General features: G+C 37.1%; 2 protein-coding genes across 2 annotated transcripts; both read left to right on the top strand.

Moving 5' to 3' along the window:
- The first annotated feature begins 2,245 nt into the window (after window positions 1-2,245).
- Window positions 2,246-7,679, top strand: LOC125241747. Its single transcript, XM_048150362.1, has 6 exons — window positions 2,246-2,318; window positions 3,042-3,201; window positions 4,991-5,127; window positions 5,502-5,565; window positions 6,074-6,182; window positions 7,379-7,679. Exons 1-6 carry the CDS (start codon window positions 2,246-2,248, stop codon window positions 7,532-7,534), a joined length of 699 nt encoding a protein of 232 aa, XP_048006319.1. The 3' UTR covers window positions 7,535-7,679.
- A 113-nt stretch (window positions 7,680-7,792) lies between these two features.
- On the top strand, window positions 7,793-15,184 carry LOC125241364. Its single transcript, XM_048149812.1, has 7 exons — window positions 7,793-7,917; window positions 8,610-8,692; window positions 10,159-10,354; window positions 11,944-12,074; window positions 13,386-13,449; window positions 14,039-14,156; window positions 14,806-15,184. The coding sequence occupies exons 1-7, from the start codon at window positions 7,808-7,810 to the stop codon at window positions 14,998-15,000; spliced, it is 897 nt and encodes a 298-aa protein (XP_048005769.1). The 5' UTR covers window positions 7,793-7,807; the 3' UTR covers window positions 15,001-15,184.
- The last annotated feature ends 1,833 nt before the right edge of the window (window positions 15,185-17,017 follow it).

Raw genomic sequence — 17,017 nt, 5'->3', positions numbered from 1 at the left:
CTTTTTTTAACCGCCGCCTCAAATCTCTCAAAAGAAGGTGGTTCTCTATTCGTCTGTATTTTTTTATTTTTTTTTATGTTTGTTCCTCGATATCTCCGTCGTTGCTGGACCGATTTTGAATTTTTTTTTATGATTGAATGTATATGCATACAGATTGGTCCCATTTTTCTCAGAACCCAGTTCTGATGATGGGATCCTGGAGAAATCGAGGGAACTTCTCAAATCTGAAAGGCATACATATGGCGATTTTTGTGTTTTTAAAGGAACAGCATGCATTTACGTACGGAACAGTGACATTTGGTGCAGTGGAACTGCTGATGATGGTCAGAACGGAACTCCTCAAATCTGAACGGCACGCTTATAGTGACTTTGGTATTTTTATAAGAACAGCATGCACTTACGTCCAGAACTGTGACATTTGGTACAGTGGAACTCCTGATGATGGTCAGAACGGAACTCCTCAAATCTGAACGGCACGCTTATAGTGACTTTGGTATTTTTATAAGAACAGCATGTACTTACGTCCAGAATAGTGACATTTGGTGCAGTGGAACTGCAGATGATGGTCAGAACCGAACTCTTCAAATCTGAACGGTACACTTATAGTGACTTTGGTATTTTTATAAGAACAGCATGCATTTAAGTTCAGAACAGTAACATTTATTTAGTTAAATTTGTTAAGCATATTGACTTTTCAAGTCAAATTTTGTCAAGCTTCGATTTCTTATAATCGGATTCATGAGGAATTGAGGAAACTCCTCAAACCTTAATGGTATACGTATATTGATTTTTGTTGCCATCAAATAATTAAAGCATTAAAAGCAGTTAAAAAAATACCTACACATTTCTACATAATCCAACATTCGCAAGTAGCTTTTACCAGAACCTCAAAGGCGGCGGTTTTTTTTTCTTAAAAATTATTTTTTCAAAATGTTGGATTCTTCTGAAATCGGTTGTGTTTTAGATGGACAAGAATTGTGAATTGCCTATTCGGGCGTGTGTCGTACATGTTTTACACTATGGCCCTTTGATCTTTTGACAAAGGTACACTCGGAAATAGCTCATGGAAAGTAGAACATTACGGCTATTAAAATAATATGTGTACATGTAGTGCACTACACGTGTAGCATTGGCTACGTTAAGTACTCTATTTGTAAGTATGTAGAAGTTACTCATTTGTTTATTATACTTACATGAGGTAATACCAGTAGTTGTAAAACGATCAGGTTCACGGCCTTTACGATAATAGTTCAACTGTCGGTAAGTACTAACGGTTTGCTTTGGCGTACACACATCAACGCGGATTCGCCAGATGGTGTTCGTATTATTAGTTATCGGTTTCCTTAGAACTAGTTTCAACGGCATAGTTTAGATGTCATTCTCGGGTGGGTTTCGTTGCCATCGAGCAAATTATAGTATTGGATATAGGGCGCCTCATATTCTCAGCGCTTATACCTACTTATTCATTTCGTCACGTCCTACTTTAAGGAGCAGTCAGTGTGACCTGCTGAACCGTCCGGAGCAGATTGTGTCAAATTGGTTTTCTCAGTAATTAAACCATGTCTTTCCGCTAAATGCGTACTTGTGTTACAGAGCTTGTCGTCAAAGCTTTACGTTTAGTATTGCGTAAAGTTTACGTCGTAAATTAATGGTTTATTCACAAGTTCCTTTTCAGTGTAAACAATAGACCATCAAGCCATCTTGTCATGATAATTTATAGCTGGCACTAGTCAACCAAGCTGGTGAATCCATGGTCTTAGGCGCGCCCCGAGTTTACAAAAGGCATGCTCCGTTACAATGAAATTTTATCTTCGATCTATATAAATGTGTCAAGGTCCATCTGAATACCTTGTGATAGCTGTAATGTAACCGTTGTTGGAGTTGTATTCATTTTAATGCATCTATTCAGAGGTATGGGAAAACGTTGAATGAAAATGTTGGTAGGTAGGTACCTAAACCTATGTAGGTAAAATACAGCTAATTGATTCTACTTTTAAATAGGTATTACTTAAGAGGGAAAAACATAATGGCACCATGTGTGTGTGTGGGTGTGTAGATGTTTCTTCGTTTACCTACCTACACTAAATTGGATACAAACTGATAATAAAATCCTGGTTTCGTAACTTCAAGATAACGGTAACGTATATATTGTTAAACCATAGATATTAAGTCTTAGGTAAACCAATTCATTTATTAATGACTGCTTCTAGTGATTAGATGATATAGATTTATCTACATATTAACAATGAACGCCGCCGACGCCGCGGCTCTGTTATTATTTCTCGCCTTGACGGTAAATATCATCAACGGCACTAAAGGTTAGTACCAAGTGTTTGAAAGTGATCTTTTCAAGATTTATTTTTGCGAACTTCGTACCGCTACCGCATGCATTATATGTTTGTTTATTTTTATTATATACTTAAGAACCTCCGGACAATACCAAGTCTTTCATGCTACACCGTCACCTACGAAACTAGGGATACATTTTAAATACTAATCTAAGTATAATATAGGTAGAATTCTAAAAAATATAGTAGAATTATATATATGCACCTATGAACTTGATAAAATTTGTTCTTATCAAGTTCAGCTGGCTGGTTTGTCATTGATTTATTAGGTAGTTCATCGCCTCTTATGGCTAAGTTCTTTGAACTCATAATAAAACTCGAATGACTAAATTTGTAGGCGGGGTTACTGTTCTAATTTTCAGTGTCATTCGAATTCATATGAAGGCATATACTGTAAGTATGTGTGTATTGTAAGTAGGTATACAAATATTCTCATACATAGAAACGTACGCTAGCAAATCCATACTAATGTTATAAATGGGAAAGTGTGTGTGTCTGTTTGTTTGTCCGTCTTTCACGGCAAAACGGAGCGACGAATTGACGTGATTTTTTAAGTGGAGATAGTTGAAGGGATGGAGAGTGAAATAGGCTACTTTTTGTCTCTTTCTAAATCGAGCGAAGCCGCGGGCAAAAGCTAGTGACTGTATAGAAGAATGTAGTATGTATTATTTAAAAAACGCGAATTTATTTCAGAATTATCATCAGCGGTTAGCGAACAAATACTAGAAATTTTGGGGCGCCAATTGTCCGACATCAAAAGTAGAGCAGACGGATATGGAGCCTCTGTACCGCCGTATAGGGACGCAATCACTTTCGAAACACAACACGTGGATTTATGCGGACCAATTTTATGGTGAATACCTGCAGCAGGGCCGGATTTAGGGTAAAGCGAGTGCAGAGGCCGCTCTAGGCGACAAACCATAGGAGGGCCACCAAATGGTAATGATATAAAGAAACTAGCATCGTTTGCGACTTTGGTAAAAAAAAAAAAATTAACCTAAGGGGCCATAACTCCATTTCGCTCTACCCTGATTGAGTGCTCTATACGTTAATATAAGGTGGATGTACTAGTGCTCGACGCGGTACTAGTACTCGTCACCCATGGTTTAAATAGCGATTAATAAGATAAGATTACCGTTACATTCATCGCAATTTGATTTATTAGATGAGAAATGTTTGTAGCCTTCACATTTCATACGCCATATTATAAAATATAGAAACTTTTTTCAATTAATGAATAATATATGTGATGACATTGTCATGAGCAATCAATCTCTCAATTTTGTTAGCGATTTGGTTAAGCTTTGCTCGTATTTGCTGACTTATTTAAAATACTTTCACGGTAAGTTGTGAACATATTCTATAATTGTGTTGGTGCTAGAATGTGCGGGAAGATATTTAAGTAATTAAATGTCGATTTCGTTCATTGTTACTGTGATAAACAAGCGTGTCATTTATTAGGACTGAAAACCGTCGCAAGTCTAAAACTCGACACGGCTGGCATTTATTGGGACTGTTACGTTATTTTCCAAGTCCCAATGTTTGTCGAGCCGTTTTTTCAGGATATCACGATTAAAGTAGCCAAAACGAATCGTTTACAGTTTCATATTAGCAGCATATTTTTCTGTAAGTCACATTACTGAAAAAAACAAATTACATGCACATAGACAGTTTTTTGTATATCTTTTACGGTTTTATTGATATGTTTTCTCGTTAAATGTAGTGAAATCTGTATAATTTCTTTGGGTAGTGCTTGACATGTCATTTTTCACAAAACATTTTCCTGGATCTGTTCTTCGTGATGCTTCCAGATACAGAGGTGGATTTAAACGACGAAGAAGTGGAGCCGGCAAAGTATTGCAGAACCTGTGGAATACAATTTTTATTTTGGGGGAATCCCTATTTTAGTTCATTACATAATTTATTTTGCTCAAAATGCGGAGCCGACTTATTCTATTTTATTACATAAATGTAACACGTAAAAAGTAAATGTTATCAAGAGAATACGTTTTTTTTTATTAAATTATTTAATTTTGTAGTAAATTTTAACCCAAAACACTTGTTTTTTTACTGTTTTTCCTGAATCATACTTAGATGTCATCTATTAGGACTGCCAGCAAAAGCACCTGTCAGTTATTCGGACAAGCGTATTGAATTACGTTTTATTTAATTTTGAGATTTTTTTATATTATCACTGTATGAAACTAATTGCATTTAATAAAGTTAAAGGTCACATCTCCCAAAAAAGATGGATATGTTTTGTATAGATGGGTAAATTATCGTAATATCACGAAACACATAAATATTTTCCCTTAACCTGTCGAGCAGTGGTACATCCACCTTAATTGTTGCAGAAACTTTTATAAATAACAGAGGTAGTCTTCTTTCAGAAAAATATCATATTTACGATGTTTAAGGTACATACGTATAGTCAACCAATTGGAACCCTAGGCCACTCTACAACCATGTCAAAATGACAAGCAGTAAGAGATTTCTTACAATCTGATTTATGACGTCACTATGACATAGTTCTACAGTGGCCTAGGGTTCCAATTGGTTGACTGTACAATCGTACATATTTACAAGAGAGAATAGTAGATAGGTGTATGACTAATTTTAACTTATGTATCTATTTATTGCAGCATCAGCGCAAATCTTACTAAAGGATCTATCACTGGTGTGTCTGAATACGAGATCATCAAATCGGACGTCGATTCTGATGGAGAGAGTCTGGTGATCGATATAGATATTAAGTTCCCTAAACTGCAATTGGACTCAGGTGAACCTACAGTATTTTATAAGACATATTACTTGACATAGTAGATATATTATTCGCTATAGAACGGTCCAGGACCGAGGCGTTCGGCACTAAAGATTGCTTCCCGAGAACTTGGACGATCTTTTGTTTTAAGTTCGTAGGTATATTGCGGGTATCATTCTGTAGCACTAACTACGCCTTACGACTAAAATAGAAGGATGCCCTCAATTTCTTAAGGTAGCTCTCGGGCTTTCTATAGAAAGTATCGCGTGATCAACTGATCTCCCAGAACCCCACGTGGAGCCCGGAGTGTCTGACGCCAAGGCCCATAGCCGAACCGTTCTAACGTGAACCACCCTTTAGTAGTGACCTAACCTTTTGTTAATTTTGGACAGATTACTATACTATGAAAGGGAATATTATGGATGCCATACCGTTAGCTGGCGAAGGAAAATTGCAGTAAGTTTAATTTTTAATGCTTGTTGAAATATTTGTATATTACATTTAATAAAAAGTAATATCTCGATCAGAATAGGGTACTTTCCTTCAAATACAGCAAAAAATCTGACACGAACTCATTGTCGAGCATTACTTAAGAGCGTTTCATATATTTTTACGGTCTTTGAAGAGTGACAAATTCCCTGAGGCTGGTTTCGGACGCAAAAAAAAACTAACTAACTTGTCCCAAATACTGTCGGTAGATGGCGCTAAAAAGACGTGTGAGTTATTTAAATTGGTTAAGAGCCTTGGTAAAGGGACCTTATTGTCGATGGCGCTAACGTCCCTCGGCGTCGTATTTGTATACGCACATCGCCCTTAACGCCATAAGCGCCATGGACAATAAGGTTCCTTTTCCCAGATAACGTCACAAATATGTATTTTGATGAGGACGATAATTAATTAAGTAGTAAATGAAATGAATATTTGATCATTTTTTTTTAATTATGTTCATCTGTCTATGTTGCAGGTTCCAAATAACGGATTTAAGAATATGGACTAAAATTGTACTGCATTTATTAGACTACACTGCTATTGAAAGCATTGACAACTCTGGTTTCAGTGTTAACAGTATTTTGGTAAGTACGAGTAGTCACGATTTGCTATGTTTATTCACTATATTAAAAATCTCCCGACGAATTAAGAACCTCCTTCCGTTTTTTGAAGTCGGTTATAAAAAGCTCTTCAGTAAAAAAAGTAACTGTTCTATAGGACCGGACTGTTCTATAGGAGTATAACAGCCGTCAGAAGCCGGTCGAGTCGCTAGTTAAAAATAAGAAAATTAAAATAAAACACTTCAGTATAAAATCTTCTGGTTGTAGATATTTTCTTATTTAAATTGCACCTTGCTTATATTTACAAGCAATATCGTCCGCTTATCATGTGAATAGTAATCAAGTAATCGTCCACAAATTCTCGTTGTTCTACGGCTATCTATATCTCGACAATCGTTTCTGTTGCCACAAGCAGCCGTGATTTAATCGCTGGCGCTGTACACGTCAATAATAAGCTTCTTTGTCTTATCTGATTGATTAAAACATAATAAAATTACAAATCACTAAGTTGATTTCAGAGAGTATGTTTTTCTCGAAGATCGATTTACTGGGTCAATGTCTAATATGATTTCCGCTTGAATTTGTTTTGAAAATGGGCGCACGCCTTGTATTACAAGTGTGTTTCACCCCATACGTTCGAATGTCTGTGGAAAATCACGGAATGCTATTTTTGGAAAAGGACAGCTAGTAATTTTAAAATTAGTGGTAATGACCACTCGTTTTCGATTCTGTTAGTAGAATTTAAACCGCTAGTAGTGGAGATATTATTGAACGAATTTCACGAAATCGAATGGCCGAGATTCAAAAATCGGCCCCCAGAAGTTAGAATTTAATGAGACCGTGGGCACTATGGTACTAATTTGAATGATTCAGATATTTTCATTTTGCCAGTCTGTGGCGAGGTTTATAGTATACATAACTGGTCCAACTGGTATTGTCTGTTTCATTAGATGGTGAAATTTTATTGAAGATCAGAACCATCAGAACTGAATAAAACCTGTAGTAAATTTGGTCGCACCAAAAGCGAGTCATTCCTTCGTGTACATACTAACTTGGAGTTTCTCTTCTACAACCTTCAACCTTGATCCTCTAATGGCCTAATCTTCGCCATAAGCTATTGGCGATAGAAACGAATAAAGGATAGTCGCCCCCGTGTGAATAAGAGCGGCGACGAACTATGTAACTCGCTGGCGCCATCATCGCGTATCTTTCATTTTCAGAGCCGCACTGAATTCGATGGCAACATAGACGGGGTGTTCAACGCCATGGTAGAGGAGCTGCTGGCGGAGCATCTCAACAGGTTCAACAAGGCCATCGCTGCGCAGTGCGGCCTTATCATTAAACAACTCTTCAATGATATGTTTAACAACCTTTAGTTATCTTGGAGCTACATAAGAACCATTAAATTTCTTGAATATTTTAAAAGAAGAAAATAAAACATTTACTTGCCGTACTATGTTTTTGTTTCTATAACAACACGAAAAAATTACAGAAGAGATACCTACCTGCAATAAATGCATCACATAGAGTAACTAAAATGTATCCGAAAAGGCCCCATGCTATTTGTTATAGGTAAAAAGCGATAATTTCGGTAGGTACCTGTGAAGATAATATTGGAGGTATATGCTGACAATCACAGGCTTTGATTGATGAGAACCGATTATCAACAACGATTAACATATCACCCGCTGGTGCGAGGGCTCCTCCTAGTCCCAACACGCCAAGAGATCAGTTCGCCAACTACCAGCGATACAAACAGGTGTGTAAAACTATTCACTACAATATTTTGACTACTTACCATAAAAACCTAAAAGCATGATACAAGAATAAACGAAAATAGTTCCGAACGAAAAGTAAAGATTGTTTCACCTTCCACGGGGAAAATAAATACATTAGTGAAGGTAGTCGACTAAAGTAAATACATTAGTAAAGGTTGGACTTGAACTTTCTAGTTAGTTCTTGGACAAAAGGTGAGAGAGAGGTTTGCAGTACGAGTAGTACGACCTACCACCGCCTACAATTAGTGATGTGCAAGTTGCGGAAACTTTCCAAAAAAAAATCAAATTTATTGAAAAATTCAAGAAACTTTCACCAAAATAAAGGGAATTTAAATTTATGAAATGGAAAGTTTCCATCCATACAATTGTCCATACAAATTATGGAAAGTTTCCGAAGTTTTCCTATGTGAAAATTTCAGAATTTGGAAAATTTCAGAATTTGGAAAATTCCCGTCGGCACATCAGTACCTACAATCGTATTATATTTGGAAGGTAGACGAAGAAGGGAAGACTAGGCGAATATTTGTAACAATATAGATATTCTAAAAAGGGACTGGATGTTACATATACGACTCTACGTCAACTTGGTTGCTCATTAAGCTTAACATCTTTTCACTAGACTATATCAAAACAATATAATTAAGAATTAAGACACGTATATTTTAATTTCCAGAATGAAGTTACTAGGAGTTATGCTGTTGTGTGCGGTAGTGGCAGCAGTGCCAACCGCCGTAAAGAAGATCGACCCTGGCTTCGGTAAACGCACTTTATATATTCTACATTAGCAGGAAATCCCTGGCGTAGTCGAATCGGGCCTGCTGACCGGCTGGGCCGGGCCGGCAGTATCCAATGAGAATTACTTTCACCTCTAAGTACAACATATCTCGACAAAAAAAAACATATCCTAGTGCTTCCCAATAGCTTGCAACTTAATTAAAATTCAATGGAAATGTACACGATCAACTACACATTTCATAGACGTCTGATGAAGACAAAATAAGTACTATTAGTTTTTGCTATTGGAGTTTTTTTGATTATTGCTAAATGCTGAGCGATTTTGGTTATTCCTATAAGTATAATTTCCTTAAAAGTAAGTACCTACCTACATGCAGTGCGTTACCATACCACCATGCCGGCATTAACTTAAATCAATAATAATATTATACATTGGCAATTCTTTGCGTAGGTATATATCAGCAAAACATAGCTATTTAAATTAACTGCATAACAAAACATTTTTTTCCATTTTTTATTTTACCACTTTGTGGGGCGTGATTGATATACATTACATATTGGTACCAACTTTCTAGTGCTAACGGTCACTGAGATTATCCGCGGACGGATGGACGGACGGATAGACATGGCGAAAGAACCCTAAAAAAGCCAAATTACTGGTTGTTACCAGGGATGTAACGGATGTGGTTTTAACGGAACCGGAAGCGGAAGCGGAAGTTTTGAATTTAGTTTAACGGAAGCAGAAGCGGAAGCGGAACCAGAAGCGGAAGTTATAGATGTTAAAAACGAAATGAAAAAATACCACATAGGTATAACATAAACCAAAACTACTTAAATTACCTAGAACTTTTAGGTGTTTACTGTTCAGCCTGTAATCAGCAGTTTGTAATCAGCCTTTAGGCCCACTTAGGTTTTAAAAACGAAAAGAAAAGTTACCTGATATTTTATCTTAAGTAGGTACATATATCATTCATTACAATCCAAAAATTTAAATCACCTTGAACTTTAAGATGTTTAGTTGTTTAGGTAAATAAATAAATAAATAAATATTATAGGACATTCCTACACAGATTGACTGAGTCCCACGGTAAGCTCAAGAAGGCTTGTGTTGTGGGTACTCAGACAACGGTATATATAATATACAAATACTTATATACATAGAAAACACCCATGACTCAGGAACAAATATCTGTGTTCATCAAATAAATGCCCTTACCGGGACTCACTAAAAACCACATAAGAATCCTTTTAAACCTTTATTATGCCGTAAAAGGTTTTAGAAACGAAAAGAAAACTTACTCGTTGGTAGTATAATACAATCCAAAACTAACCAGTAAAAATTATATGTGTAATTGTTAGCACACAATTAAATTTTTAAATTTTTACTTCTTTTATAATCACTCCATTTAATAACTTCCGTTTGAAAAATAACAGAACTTACCAGCACTGTATATTGTTGTAACTGTAATTTAATTTCAACTTTACAGATATTTCCGATAACGGGATTGCTGCCCCTGAGGGTTTCTCAACAACAGTTGACTTCCTTATCAACCAGTTGATCCGTCAGCTGTTCAACTTCATCCGTCTCATCATCAACAATGGATCGGCGGTCTTTGGCGTTCCACCTCTAGACCCCTTATTCTTGGAGGACTTCCACCTCTACCTTCCATTGGGACTTGTCAAGTAAGTTTGCTATGTCTATAAATCGCCTTCAGCCAAATAAATGTTATATGTAGATATAACTAGTTCTAGAACTCCTGAAAATAGGGAGCAATAAACACATGCGCATTTATTTTAAATAAGAATATTTTGTTTGCTCTGGATTTCGAATATATGCGATGATTAATTGTTTTTCACTTATTATTGTTCGATAATAGATTACAGATTAAACGGCTTGTTTTCCAATATTTCATGATTCATAAAATCAGATACTGATACCATTACAGGTGGAATCTTATCTTTAATGAAGATGTTTTTTTATTCATAATAATTCTTATTATTTTATTTTTAGGGTAATTTTGATGAATTAATCACGCACGTGAATAAATAGGTACGAGTCAAAGAGGATCGAGTATTATAGAGAGTTAGGGCCCATTTAGACGGTGCGAGAACTCGCATACGAGTTTTACTACATTGCGGTATTTGATGGCTGTGCTGAATGTATTTAACCTCAACAGCCCGCAATGTAACTAAAATCGCATGCGAGTTCGCACGCCGTCTAAATCAGGCCTTACTGTCAAAGTAAAATGTGTAATCACAGTGCATAAGACTGCCATCTCTCGACACAGGCTTAAAACTTATGGGCCTCAGTTTTGACAATTTGGCCCATATTCTTAGCCTGATATGTGTTAAAATATCAAATGTTAATATTAGCGCCATCTAGCTGAGCGTCCCCCAAAGTTTTTTTCTTAGACTTTATCCGTCCATACGGAGTTACATATGTCTTTGGTACGAGTAGATGTGTTTATTGTTACTTATTTTATCAGTGAGATAAAAAAAACACCGTAGGTATTACAGTTCAATAAGATATATGTATAAAAAACCATGTGGCACCCCAGAGATGGTTCAAGAGCTCAACGCCCACCACTCAAACGATGGGAGGACGAAATTATAACCACTGTAGGGCCTTTTGGACTAGACTGGCCAGGCAGAGGAAATACTGGAAAGAGCTGGAGGAGGCCTATGCCAACAGGCACACTGAACTACGCGACTTCATCTAAACAAACAATGTTCCAAACCATGTTCAGAAGAAAAGGCTAAATAGAAATAGATAGATAGATAAAAAACCAACCATAGACGACAGACCAAAATAAAAGTAAAGTATTGTTTACACAATGAGGATTGCAATAAGTGCTGCTGAAGAAGGGTTAATATTCGAATTTCGTAACCCTCTACCTACTAATACTAATTACAATAGATCTATACATAAATCTTAAGAGATTTAAAATAAATCAAAATTGGTTGATTAATTTAATTACCTACAAATAAATAAAGTTTCATAATTATGTCTTAGGCCTGATTTAGACGGCGTGCGAACTCGCATACGATTTTAGTTACATTGTGGGCTGTTGAGGTTACATACAATTTTGCATAGCCATCAAATACCGCAATGTAATAAAACTCGTATGCAAGTTCACGTACCGTCTAAATTGGCCCTTATTAAAGTATATTTACAAGGGTTTTTTATATTTAGAACATAATGAGCCCAAAAGCTTTCCAATAATCTTTGTCACAAAAATGTTAAAAAACGTATTAAAACTTTTTTATCGTAGCCTTGACCTTGACCTGAAGAATGCGTTGGTGACTGGCATCGGCGGGTTCGTCGTGCACACCAGCAGGTTCACGCCGTCGGCGCTGACTTTCGCCGTGGACATCTCCGTCCCCAGCATCGTGGTCGAAGCTGGTGAGAGAATAGGAAATATTACGGCAATTTTCAGTCACCAGAGTGCAGCACTTTCACATTAAGTGTCTTATATATCTTATAATACGTAGGTACTACTTAATAGGTATGCCTTAAACAGTTCTTTTTTTTAAGTGTTTACTGTGACATTGATGTATCAAGGCCGAGGCGATCTCTTTACAGAGAGCCTAGCGCAAACCACTTTTGCCGTGTTTTATTTTAGAGTAAGTGCGTTTTCACACTATCAGATCCGATATCGGATGTAGAACCGATATCCCTTACATTACAGGCGCCATCTTGGGTTTTTTCCATTGAAATCCTTCCGATGCCGGATCGGATAATGTGAAAACGGACTTAGGAACCTTAAAACAAGTGTTTAAGAAATAAAAAAGCAATAAAACTCTGCACAATAAGTAATGAACTGTCATGCGGATCATCATTATATAACCCGCGTTAATGTCTACTTATATTTTTATTTATTTAATGCTGAGCGATTTTCTTGATTCGATTGACTTTTTTTGCAAAGCTAAACTTTATGATCAAAAATATAGAAGTACATATATACTTATATTGAATACCTACAGAAGAGGTATTATTTTATTTGTGCTTATAAATTGTGCCTTTACCAAGCTCAGTTTTTGACTTTCCATGGAACGCTGTTAAGAGTAGGGATACCCTCATAAGCACCCTGAAGGTAGGGTGCTTAGGTGGAAACTTGAACATTTTAAATTTCAAATAAGTATATGTTTAAATCTCGTCTAATGCTGGAGCTGCGGCGACAACTGCAGAAGGAATCAAAAGGCGCAAATACTCCGTCCTTAGTGACGGGTATATATTTGCGCCTTTTGGAGTAGAAACTCTTGGGCCGTGGGGGCCAAGTGCTAAAAATATATTGAAAGAAATATCGCAACGCCTGGTTGACGTATCCGGTGACCAGAGGGCTGGCAGCTACTTTGGCCGACGAATAAGTTTGGCCATTCAAAAAGGCAACGCTGCCAGCCTACTGGGCACCATCACGTCCACTCGGGGAGCATTTTTTATTTTTAAATATATATTAATTTGTGTAGTTTTAAGTTGTACATATATTCAATTGTTTAGTTTTTTGCTCATAACTTAATTTGGTTCACGTTATATTAAATTAATTAAATAATATATGTTTTTATCTCCTTTGATTTTTCCGGTGAGATTAAATACAATATTTATTACGCTTAAGTTTTAAAGCAGGTAGGTAGGTACAGACATATTTTCTATATGGTTGGTCATGTATCTTCTAAATTAGATTACAATAAATCTTAATGATGTTTTTGTTTACAGAGGCCTACGATTTGGTTGGAGATTTGTTGACCGCTATTCCTCTGTACGGAAAAGGCAAAGCAAGGTAAATATTGAAGTAAACAGTACCTATGTTAGTAGATATTTTAGTCCTGTTTGATTAGCCAAGGCGAGTGAAACTAGCTCAGTGCCTGGACGTGCCTGCCAAGCCAAGGTGATAATCGCTTTGGATAGCGTAAATTATCGACAGCGGCAATGGTCCCTTACCTACCTAAGTACGGTCGAGGGAAATTGATTCTTTAGCAATTTGCAGTTCATGTACATTTGGTCGACACACACATACTGTATATAAGTATTATATGTATATTATATAATATATCGTTGTCTGAGTACCCACAAGTCCCACAACACAAGCCTTCTTGAGCTTACCGTGGGCCTCAGTCAATCTGTATAAGACATGTCCTATAATATTTATTTATTTATTTATACTTATGCTAAGAGCTGTCAAATGTAAAGTGAACTGTTAACTGTCAATTTCCGCAACCGTACAAGTAGGGGCGCCTTATTATTTATTAACCATAAGAAATACATCCTTACAGCATTAAATTATTATTATTCAAAATACTACCCTAGTTAATCTTAGAAACTAGAAGTACACATACTGATATTTCAGTACAATAAATATATTTTTTTAGATTCCAAATTGATGGATTCCGCTTCAGTGGAACTTTACTTCTGAAGCAATCGGATGACGGCAAATCGGTGCTCCTCGACAGAGTCATCAACTCATCCTACCAGATTCCTCATTTCCAGGTAAATAAATAGTCATTGTAATTAATAATACAGATCTCATAGTCACGGTCACTGCGATGGGTATTCTACTAAGTTATAAGATACTTTACTAAGAATCTTAGTAGGTATAGTATTTTATAAATAACTAAGAAGAGACGACCGATGAAATTTTAGTGTGTTCATGACTGTTCGAAAAGTGGAATAACTCTTAAGTTGTATAACTTTTTCACTAGTTTTGAAGGATCTAGATAGCCTTTACCGGTTGGTGTGGTAATAATATTTTGATGTGTTTGTTATCGTAGAACTTACATTTTTTTATTAGGATAAGTGTTTGATATCATTGATTAAGGTAAGGTAAAAGTACCAGTGCTCGACAGTCGGTAGGTACACCAGTAAATGCCGCTTTCAATCTAAGTCTTGTGACGTTATCTTGGTTAAGGGACCTTATTGTCGATGGCGCTTACGGCGTTATGAGCGATGTTCGTATACAAATACGACGCCGCGGGACGTAAGCGCCACTGACGATAAGGTCCCTTTACCCATCGTAGTCTTAGTTTACCGAACTTACCGAGCTGTGGTACACATAGGTGTACCACAGCTCACAGCTTGCTGAAGATAGCTTCAGCATGATAAAAACTGCACCTAAAAGTATTAACAATTTTGTTCCCAGTCTGAGTTGACCGGTGTGATCGGAGGCGGTAACATCGACAAGGTTGTGAACGCGATGCTGGAGGATGTGATCATCGACTACGCCAACCGCTTCCAGGGCGCCATCGCGGCCGCCGTGTCCGTAGCCCTCCCGGCCATCGCCAACCCGGTGCTGGAACAGCTCGACACCTGGAAATACATTGACAGATTCGTCTAAACTCTTAGCCCGACGGCCCTTATCCAATAAGCATTCCCTCTACCTCTGACAAAGATAGTGTTGCCAAAAATACGACGTGGTTGCTCAACTAGTTGGGTGAAATGTTGTGTATTCCGTATATAAATAGGTGATAAAATACGCATTAAGTATGGAGTGAACTCTATAATATACCTCAATTAAATAATCCGTAGTTTTATTTTTGTTAATCTTAGGTATATTAATCATTGCCTACGAAAGCTGGAGCTATCAACATTATTTTTGTAGGCGCGTGCTTCCTACTTCTATTTCTATTATACATACCTATATGTATATTAAATAAATAAATATTAGGTACTTACTGTAAAGGCCCAGTACGGTAAAATCTAGGAATTAGCGGTAGAACCTCGGTTTTCAGTGCTGATCGTGATCAGTATAAGCCCATGTAAAAAAAATTAAAAACAAATGTAGGTACACGTACCCTAAAAATTATAATTAAGTAATTGGTTTAACCGATTTTCTCAGGCAGCAAGCTCGAGTTTGTCAATCTTGTAAACGATCAGTAAAATGAAAAAAAATATTAGCTAAGTAGTCTAAGTAATATAACCGTAGGTATGTATACTTAATTCGGTATGTTAAAATCACTAAGTTCCGCTCGCGTAGGCGGCGGAAGCTTGCGCTTGGCCGCACTTGAAACTACGCCGATAAACCATAGTTTAGTATAAATCTATACGAGAACCACAACACAGTCTCCTGAAATGACGAGATTTCAAATTTTCGTTCTGATTCTGCTGTTGGGTGCAGTTTTCTGTCGGTCACACCCGGTCCAGAGCCCTGGCAACGTTGGAGGTATCTTCAACATGTGGTCGGAAGATTCGCCGAGGATAAGATTCCAAGATTGTCCGGAAGGCCTCATCCGTGATTACAGCGGCGTTTGTCGCGAAGTGTGGTGACAGCGGTGTGGTGCTACCAGCAGTTAACGCAAGAGCATCGCCCCTTATAATGTAAATTAATAAAGCAATAATATTAATTGATTTCTTTACATTCGTTTTGTTGACGTTATATTTTAGATGGTACGTACATATACATAAATAGGTAAAACCTGACCAGAAATATTATGACTACGCCCCATGTTGCGCCCCATGTTGCGGAATTATCCATTTTCTTCATACTAAACTGAACCGTCATCCCATACATCAGTATAACAGCGCTCTCCTGACAATAGTCATATATTTCTGGACAGGCTTAAGTATAAAAAAACGTAACTTGTTTAAATTTACTATGTGGTTATGTACAATTGTACATATATTCTAGGCTGGCGCCTGAAGCCTGTAACAAGGTATGCAGAGGTCATTAAAGCTTATTTTTCCGGTTTAACGTACTTCATTAGTTTCATTACTATCCCGGTGCTCAAGAAAAGCAATGTGACACTACACATCTTTGCTACACATGTAGAATCCATTAGAATAGAGTCCACTCAGCCTTCTTCCCCAGCTCTAAGGAACCATAATAGACGTGCGTCCGGTCTCTTGTTATCGACCGGCGGTTAATTTGGCAAACGATGGATCAAACATCCACACCAATATGATTTTGGCCACTTCCAGGCTGCAAAACAGCGCCATCTAGTGTTAAGCCTAAGAGTCCTAAGACCCATACATTTCAGGGGTACGCTTTTTTGTATGGGCCTTCTCTATCCCGTATTATATTGTCCTTGGTTCCTACTTCCTACTAAGGGCCAGTTGCATCCAAGTTGCATAAACCACATATTTGACAGACACATCATCGTCACGCAGCAGATGTCTATGGAACTTCACATACAATAAAATTTAACGAACGTTTTAACAGCGACAAACGGTTTGATGCAACCGGCCCTAAACAAACTAAAATGTACGTAGGGTAATGTACGTAGGGTAGCTAGTAGGAGAAAAGGGGCGGTAGATTTTTTCCTTCCTGCAACATTATGTAAACAAGTTAATTAAATTAAGTATAAAAAAACTTACATCTGTGAACGCCCTAAACAAGCTTTATGGACGCTTAGTCT

The sequence above is a fragment of the Leguminivora glycinivorella genome, chromosome Z, assembly GCF_023078275.1.
Source record: "Leguminivora glycinivorella isolate SPB_JAAS2020 chromosome Z, LegGlyc_1.1, whole genome shotgun sequence".
Classification (NCBI taxonomy): Eukaryota; Metazoa; Arthropoda; class Insecta; order Lepidoptera; family Tortricidae; genus Leguminivora; species Leguminivora glycinivorella.
The sequence above is the reverse complement of the archived record's forward strand: the minus strand, read 5'-3'. Positions and strand labels throughout refer to the sequence as shown.

Bases quoted from the DNA above. Each gene is read 5' to 3' on its own strand.
- LOC125241364 (XM_048149812.1), top strand. From the start codon at position 7,808: ATGAGAACCGATTATCAACAACGATTAACATATCACCCGCTGGTGCGA. The intron at 12,075-13,385 runs GTGAGAGAATAG...TTTTGTTTACAG, and splicing joins CAGCATCGTGGTCGAAGCTG to AGGCCTACGATTTGGTTGGA. The intron at 14,157-14,805 runs GTAAATAAATAG...TTTTGTTCCCAG, and splicing joins ACCAGATTCCTCATTTCCAG to TCTGAGTTGACCGGTGTGAT.
- LOC125241747 (XM_048150362.1), top strand. From the start codon at position 2,246: ATGAACGCCGCCGACGCCGCGGCTCTGTTATTATTTCTCGCCTTGACG. The intron at 2,319-3,041 runs GTTAGTACCAAG...AATTTATTTCAG, and splicing joins TATCATCAACGGCACTAAAG to AATTATCATCAGCGGTTAGC. The intron at 5,128-5,501 runs GTGAACCTACAG...AATTTTGGACAG, and splicing joins TAAACTGCAATTGGACTCAG to ATTACTATACTATGAAAGGG.